Genomic DNA, 8,630 nt, shown 5'->3' with positions numbered 1-8,630 from the left:
TTTCTAGGCGATTAACTTAATCGTAACGTTTTCTAGTTATTTCACTTTCCGAAACATGTTCATCAATTAAAATAACTATATTAACTCAAGTAATCTACTAGGATCAAGTATGCATTTAAATCAATCAAACACATAAAGTTCTAAGTGATCACCGTTAAATATTTAACGGACAGGTAACGATAGTAACGGAAAAAGTCGGGTTGTTACATTATATAAACATATGACGTTCACTCAACCATTGTATTGACATTTTAAGCATGTTTATCTCAGGTGAAGATTAGCTTATGTGCTGCCCTATGTTGCTTTGCTAACTAATGCATTGAAGTCCGCATATTTATGTTTTTGCTTTTGTTAAACAATTATTAACTACATTTGGGTTTATCATGTAAAACATTATTTCGTTTCCGCTGCAATACAATTACTGTTTTTATCAAACGTGTCATTTAGAGTCGTTCTCGCTTATATATACTTGTGTTGTGATATTCTGAAGTCATATTTACCCTTGGCCCTATTTGGGGGTATGACATACGTGCTCGGTTAAATCTGACTCCAACCGATTTTGAACTTGCTTATCTCTGATTTCCTTAACCCTGGCATCTCGATCCCTCAAATCCCTTTGTAACTGAATAGGTCGGTTACTTGGTGCAGTAATCATTTTTTCATCTCTTTTTGAAATCACAAATCCGTTATTTTCTTGAATCATGTTATGTAATACAACACAAGCGTACATATGTCTTCTAATTTTGTTGAAATCCATGGATCTTGCCGGAGTCTTTAACATTGCAAATCTACCTTGTAGAACTCCGAATGCACGTTCAATATCTTTCCTTGCACTTTCTTGAAATCGTTTAAACTTTTTACGCGGTTCGTCAATTGGATTGTAGGGCGCTTTGACCAACATAGCCCAATTTGGGTATATACCATCACATAGGTAATACCCTCTCTCGTAGTGATGGCCGTTTACATTAAACGGTGAAGGTGGAGTAGTGCCCTCTTTTATAGTGTTAAACAACAGTGAATAATTTAAAACGTTAATGCCGTTGTTTGCACCTGCCATACCAAAGAATGCATGCTGTAACGACCCGACTTTTTCGACTTTAATTATACTTTATACTTTCACGAAACTGCGTATTTGTGCGTACTGAGCTATATTATATTCTGGGATCATAAATTATGTTAATTACTTTCGTTAATGCCTTGCAACGTGTTATTAAGTACTTAATTACTTAACTTGATTCTTGAATGCTTTTATGACCATTAGTGTCAATTATCGTTTAAAACACGCTACGTACTTGGTACACGTTAAACTTTTGTCATAATTGGAGCGTTATGACGACTTAATCATAATTGTTATTTAAAGACAATTACTTGGCTCTTTGGTTTCTTAATTACGCTTAGTGTTTACTAATGCACATTAGTTAGTCTTGGTGGACTTATCACCTTATTGGACTTAGCTTATTAAGGGACCAACCTACTCAACTTAATGGACTAGCTTAGTGGGCTAGTTAATGGACTAGTTAGCCCATGTAATGTACGACAAAACCCATGAGGAAATGTGATGCGGCGTGGATATACCATACATAACTCCCTAAATTTATACAAGATTCAAATAACACAAAAAGCACGCACAATCTATCGAGCACTTAAAACCAGGTTGCTATAGTACTTAATGCAAGTATTCTTATCAAGTTCGTCCCGAGAGAGTAGTGTAGATTATGTATTTGAAACTAATAGTTATCCTAGGGGTTTTGTTTGATTGGGGGGGGGGGGGTGCGGGAGATTTTGACTAATTAACTAACTTTGCAATAAACAAACTAAAACTTAACAAGTAACAAGTAACAAGTAATTAAGAAATGAGAATTAATCAATATGATGGATAATGTTCACTTATCTAATCATCTTTATGCTTAGATGACCCTTGTTTTCCCCAAATTGTTATCACTTAAGTTGTTTAAACTAGTAGATATTCTTAATCCAATTTTACCTTGCAAATTCACATAAGCTTAGTAACACAAGATCAAGCAATGTATGAATTGATTATTGAGATTATGCCCGGGTTAAAATCACTTAAAACCCTTTAACCATCAAAGTCACCTAAGATAGTCAAACACCACTATGATGAACAAAGGTCAATTGAAAACCAACTTAGTCTAGAAACACAATCACTTGAAATTCCTATTCTAGTTGTCTAGATCACCAAAGGTGTTGAAGCACAAATTGATTCACTACTAAAATCACTTAAAGAGCTACTCAATTCATGTAATCAAAGTAAAACCAATATCAAACATAGCAATGGACCTCATGGCTAACTCAATAACACTAGCTCATGTATTTTCATTCAAAACCACTTTCATTCAATAGATTAAGGGCACACCTCTTGCATTAAAGATTCATAGATAAGTAAACACAAGAGATTTAGCTACTCATAGCAAAGATTACACTAGCAACAATCATAAAAGCATCAATAAACATCATCTTGAGTGATTACAAGCTAAGATTCAAAGATAAATGAAGATAAAGTAAGGATTACAACTATTTGATTGAAAATATGAAAGAGTAAAGTTAAGATTACAACCTAATTTGATAACAAAAGAAAGATTTAGCACTAATGAAGATGAAACTTGAGCTTGCTTCCTCCAAATCACCTTAGAACTCTAATGGATGATAAAATTAGGGTTTTGTGTGTGAAATTCAAAGTAAAAACTGTAGCTCTCTTGCCAAATGACCTATCTTATTCTATTTATAGTGGTGAGGAAAGTGGGCTGAATCAGCGTCAGGAGTGCCGCTTTTAGCTTAGGTGCGGCACTCTTGGCATCAATCTGGTGTGGCGCAGTTGACTTTGGTGCGGCGCTTTTGGCCAGTAGGAACGACGCTTCTGCATCTGAAGAGCGACGCTTCTGCTCACTGTGGGGAAATTGAGATAAAACGTTGGTAATTGCACCGCATCTATGTCAATTGCGGTGCTCTGGGCTGTGAGGAGCGATGCTCCTTAGTCAGGAGCGGCGCTTTTGATGCTGTTTCATGCACTTGTCATAATTTTGCACTTTTTGAACGTTTCTTGGTCAATTTTACACCAAGTTAGGCATTTTGCTTTGAGTGGACACTTTGACACAGAAAAACAACTTTAAGGCCCCAACGATTATCAAAACTGAATAAAATGAGGTCGATATTACATAATAAACATATCTAAATGGAGCAATATCAAACCCCCAACATTTGAACCTTGCTTATCCTCAAGCAAGCAAATCGATAGAACAAGGCTTGGAGAAAATTAACGTTTAATGATTAGAGCCAAAGTGCAATATAGGCAACAAGTGATACCTTTTGAGAATGAGCACTTTGTTGGCTAAAATGAACTCCAAAACCTTTTAAAATTGTCGAGGATCAAGCATTCTTCTACTCTCCTTCTTCTACTAGTGGCATGAGCATAAATCAACGCTTCCATAATCTTCAATCACCACCAAATCTACAACAATTCAAACCTAGGTCTACCCGAAACAATCATTCCCCGATCAAGATCAACTACATCACCTAAGAGGCCATCAAACACCAAATCATCAAGCCAAAGGTTTATCACAATCAACACTTTAAACTCCTTGACCTTGACCAATTATGTAGGATTCGCGGGATAGCCATCAATCAAGCCAAAAACCAACGCTATTCACAATATGAGCAAATTCACCACTATACAAACAAGGTGACATAAAATATAGGCAACAAGCTCAAATCACCATAAAGCTCAAAAAATGTACCCAAATTGAGAATGGGCATGAAAAATCAACAAAATTACCGTTCGCCAAGAATTCCTTCGTGTAAAAAGCATATGTCCCGAAAAGTATGATCCTTTAGTCAACCCCGCGATGGCTATCAATCTTCCACCTCCATGCCCCTAAAAACCTAATTTTTTGTCAATTCCAAATATGATATCGTCAATTCCAAGTTTAGGGTTAAGGTGGGTGCGCCAAAGAGTAGGGGACTGGTTACCCCTATCTTTATGGTCAATCCGGGCATAGGATGACCGGCACTCATCAAGCTTTCTATCACAACTCTATGGTTTCTCTCATAGTAGGGCGAAAGCATTGATGAAGGTTCGTGGAATTAGGGCCTCACATAGCCAAAATAAGAGATCCATCAATTCCAAATTTGTGGGCGGAATTTAAATTCCTTGACGAGCGGCTAGGGAGACTTTACTTCCTAGGTGAGACAAACTTAACTTGGGAGACTTTAACTCCCAAGCTTGGAACAAAAACTTGACTTGAAAGACTTTACTTTCAAGTTTGGTACCCGAGAATACTTGGAAGACTTTACTTCCAAGTGTTTGTTTTTCTACTTCCCACATAACAAGCTTTTATGCTTATTTTAAGAAAATGTAAGGTTACTACCTTTTCGTTAGTTGAAAGATCAACGGCGTGCCATAGATTTTGGCTATGGGTTGTGTTGTCTAGCAACACTAGCACGAAGCCATTGCTCTTCATCAAGAAGATATCACACGTTGAAGCTCGGTGGCTCCTCTTCCCTCAGTATGATACATCAGTTGAACCATCTTGAAATGATGAGACAACCAATGTCAATATGAAATGGTGTGGATTAGAAAGTGTCCCACACCAAGTAGTATGAAATTCGGGAGACTTTACTCCCTACCAAAATGGATGGACTTGAGTCATCTGGAAGTGCTAAAGCACGAAGCATTAAACACTTGGTTTTTGAAGCAATGTGCTTGAAGGACTTTAACTTTCAAGCACAAGTTTGATTTTTCTCTTGATTTCAACATTTGGAGCACAAAATCACATGAAAAATGAAAGACTTTACTTCCACTTGGTATTACAATTGCCAACATAAGGGAAGACTTTACTTCCCCAAAAATTTGAAGTACAATGGAAAAAGACTTTACTTTTTCCAAAAAGTTCGAAAATTTTCACAAGTTTTAACCATTTTAGATGTTTATGATGTAAGTTAATGTAAAGGTTAAAAGCTTGTCCCAAAAATTGATCAACAATGCAAGTTTATGATGTAAGTTCAAAATGACCCGAGATTTACTCTCCCCTTACATTTAGTTTGATACAATGCCCTCATTGTATTAAACGAAAGAATATTTTAGAAAATTGAGGGGCATTTTGAATTAGAATAGAGAAGAGAAGAGAAAATAAAAACCGGAGTATATCAATTGATCTTTGTTGTTACCATTCGAGAAACTTAGTCACCAAATTTGCAAGTCGATGAGCTTGACGCCTGAACTTAATGCCAGGCTTGGATCAATCATCAATAATGTAAATCCTGCCACTAAGAACCACAACAAGCAAGAACATACAAATAACCACAAGAATATCCACGCACACGCATTGTTGAATTATTACAAACTTTGAAATGATCATGTGTGAGAGTAGCAATATGAGTCTACTACCTCACAACGAATCAATAATTCCATGTTCCACACACATAATGCCAAATAGGTTTAAGTTACATGCCAATTCATAAATTAAATTGTTTCACAAACCATGATGAAGATTGATTACCGAAATTCCACATATTATTTGTGCGCCACCTCGGGATGCTTACGAATGCACTCTTGATAACCCAAATGCTCCATTGGTAACTCATCTGACTCATTGAGATCGACTTTCAAAAACTTAGCGATTCGAGTCACATAGTGACCACCAACACTTGGAAGCTCCGACTTCTCGCCACATGGGTCAAAAAGATAACTTGCGACGAGGTTTGAAATGTGAATGTGCTTTATCTTGTAGATACCATGAACCAACCAAATATCAAACATTGTCATCTTATCAACACCTTCCGTTCGGTGGAAAACCGATTTGGCAAAGAACCGTTGGATGCAACGAAGGATGGGGCTTTTAAGTGCTCCCGGAACTTGATTTCTAGGGGTTAACTTTTCATAACTAATTTCGCTCCATGCTTGCTTTGGATCGAACTCATTTGGGTTGTAGGTTTCACACTTTGCCAAGTATTCAAAGGTAGAGGCGGTATCTGAATCGGTATAGAGTCCTAAGCATTCTATGAGTTGAGCCATGCTCATTTTCCATTCCATTCCGCCTAGCCTAAGCCGAAGGTAGTTGCGAATCCATGGGGAGATGACCTTGAAATCAATCCTAAGAGTTGCTAGGAACTCACGAGTTAACAACGGGTAAATGCTTTCTTTCATGTAAAGGAGCATCTCCCATGGGCGCTTAACCTTATTGTCACCTTCAACCGTGAATGTCTCCCTAATTTGATAACCTAAACCCGCCAAATCAAAGTCGGTCCAATTGATGAACTTGGTCGGGATTACCGGCATGTGAATCCTATTAACCACTTTGAATTGAATTGTTTCATCCGACAAAAGCATTTGCAACCATTCATGGGCATCGGTGGGATTTTCATTCGAAGTACTTCCCTGAAACATACTCAATCAAACAATGAATATACAAACAATTTTAATGGCGTTAGCATGAAGTGGTTGTGTCACTTTCAAAAGCAATGGGGTAATACACCCCCTACATTTAGTTCAAGACAAAAGGCTTCATAGAAAACAAATATGGTCAAAATTGCTCACATGCAAAAGTCAACTTTTAGTCAAAATTCAAAAGTCAAATTAAGATCAAGACTAGTAGCATGCAGAATCGTAAAGCAATTAGCCATAATACATTAATCATCAACATCATAAGAAGCTTAAGTCATAAAGTCACCCAATTTGGTCAGACAAAGTCAACATGTAAAAATCAAGAACCCTAATGCAAATTGAAGAGCATATAAGCATTAAAGTTTGAGTCTTTTAGATTTAAGCATATTATAGAAGTGTAATGCAACCAATTTCATCATTAAACTCTCAATTAATCACCAAATTCAAAAACCCCCAAATCGGGATGAACCCTAGAAATTTAAGATCTAAATTTGTGAAAGCAAACACATAAATCGTGTTATAGGAATCACAAGAATAGCTAGAAATTATCACCAATTTGTCATAATAATCATCAAATGTTTTGTGATCTAGCAACAAGTTAAAGTAAGAGCATAGCAAGAATCATGCAATTAATTGAAGAAAAGTGTTAATCAAGCATAGATCTTACTTGAATCATGTTAAATGTTGATAAAAGAGCAAGAAATCTTCACAAAAGATGTTAAGTTGGAGCAAGAGTTTGAATTTTTGCAAGTTTAGCCATTTTAGAGAGAGAGAGAAATGAAGTGGGTGAAAGAAAAATTTGAATTTTGTTGAGTTTAATCGACCTTTAAAGTGCCAGGTACTGGAGCGCCGCACTTGATGTAGGTGTGCCGCACCTGGGCACAAAGAGCGCCGCTTTTCATGAATTAGAGCGCCGCTTCTAGCTACTGATCAAAATTGATCAAAAATCACCACCAAAAGCGCCGCACCTGAAGAAGGTGCATCGCTCCTGAGCTTCCAAAAGCGTCGCTTTCACCCCAAAAGCGTCGCTCCTATACCTGGAGCAGTTTTCCATAATTAAAGTTCAATTCAACTCATTCACAAGCTATTTTTGACATTTTGCAGTTTTCCAAAATGCATGAAATGCAGCTAAATGCAAATGCAACTATCAAAACAAGAATATCATACAATCCTAAATGAAATGCAAACTAAAAATGAACATATAAACAAATGTGATAGTTTTTTATCACGGGTCCATCACTAGTCCCGTTTTGCCAAAAAGATGTTACTTGGAGTAAAGCTTGATGTCATCAAGCTCGAAAGCATTGACTTCATCATTGTAAATCTTTAGCCTATGACCGTTTACCTTGAAGGTGTTCCCATTCCCATTCAATTCTACATAGCCCGTAGGGTGTGCTCTCTTTACCACATAGGGACCCGACCACCTAGACTTAAGTTTCCCTGGCGAGAATTTGAACCTTGAGTTAAAAACAAGTACTTTGTCGTTTGGGTGAAATTCCTTAGGACCTTTCAATCGGGCATCTTGCCACTTCTTTGTTTTCTCCTTATATGACAATGAGTTCTCGTATGCATCTAATCTTAGTTCCTCTAATTCATGAAGTTGCATGACCCGTTTCTCTTTTGGCTTGGCCAAATCTAGGTTAACCTCTTTTATTGCCCAAAATGCTCTATGTTCCACCTCAACCAGAAGGTGACAAGCTTTACCATAAACTAGTCTAAACAGTGTCGTTCCTATGGGAGTCTTAAAGGCGGTTCTAAATGCCCATAATGCGTCTTCTAACTTAGTGGACCAAATCTTTGGGTTGTTTTGAACCGTCTTCTCTAAAATCCTTTTCAAATCTCGATTAGTGTTTTCTACTTGACCACTAGTTTGGGGATGGTAAGGAGTCGAGAACCTATGCACTATGCCATACTTTTCCATGACTTTCTCCATAAGATGGTTCGCGAAATGAGTTCCTCGATCCTATATCAATGCTTTTGGAACACTAAACCTAGCAAACAAGCTTTTTAAGAACTTCACTACAACTCTTGCATCATTCGTTGGAAAGGCTTTAGCCTCGGCCCATTTCGAAACATAATCAACTGCTACTAAAATGTAAAGGCATTTATTCGAGTTTGGAAATGGCCCCATGAAATCTAGGCCCCACACGTCGAATACCTCGCATATTTGAATCCCGGTTTGAGGAATTTCATCCCTCTTTGAAATGGAACTGGACTTTTGACATGAATCACA

General features: G+C 37.3%; 1 protein-coding gene across 1 annotated transcript; it reads right to left on the bottom strand.

Moving 5' to 3' along the window:
• Positions 1 to 508: 508 nt before the first annotated feature.
• Positions 509 to 1,057, bottom strand: LOC139846776 (uncharacterized). Its single transcript, XM_071836295.1, has one exon. The coding sequence runs from the start codon at positions 1,055 to 1,057 to the stop codon at positions 509 to 511; it is 549 nt and encodes a 182-aa protein (XP_071692396.1).
• Between the last annotated feature and the right edge of the window lie 7,573 nt (positions 1,058 to 8,630).

The sequence above is a fragment of the Rutidosis leptorrhynchoides genome, chromosome 1 (assembly GCF_046630445.1).
Source record: "Rutidosis leptorrhynchoides isolate AG116_Rl617_1_P2 chromosome 1, CSIRO_AGI_Rlap_v1, whole genome shotgun sequence".
Lineage (NCBI taxonomy): Eukaryota > Viridiplantae > Streptophyta > Magnoliopsida > Asterales > Asteraceae > Rutidosis > Rutidosis leptorrhynchoides.
Note: the sequence above shows the minus strand (reverse complement) of the source record. Positions and strands in the feature narration are given on the sequence as shown.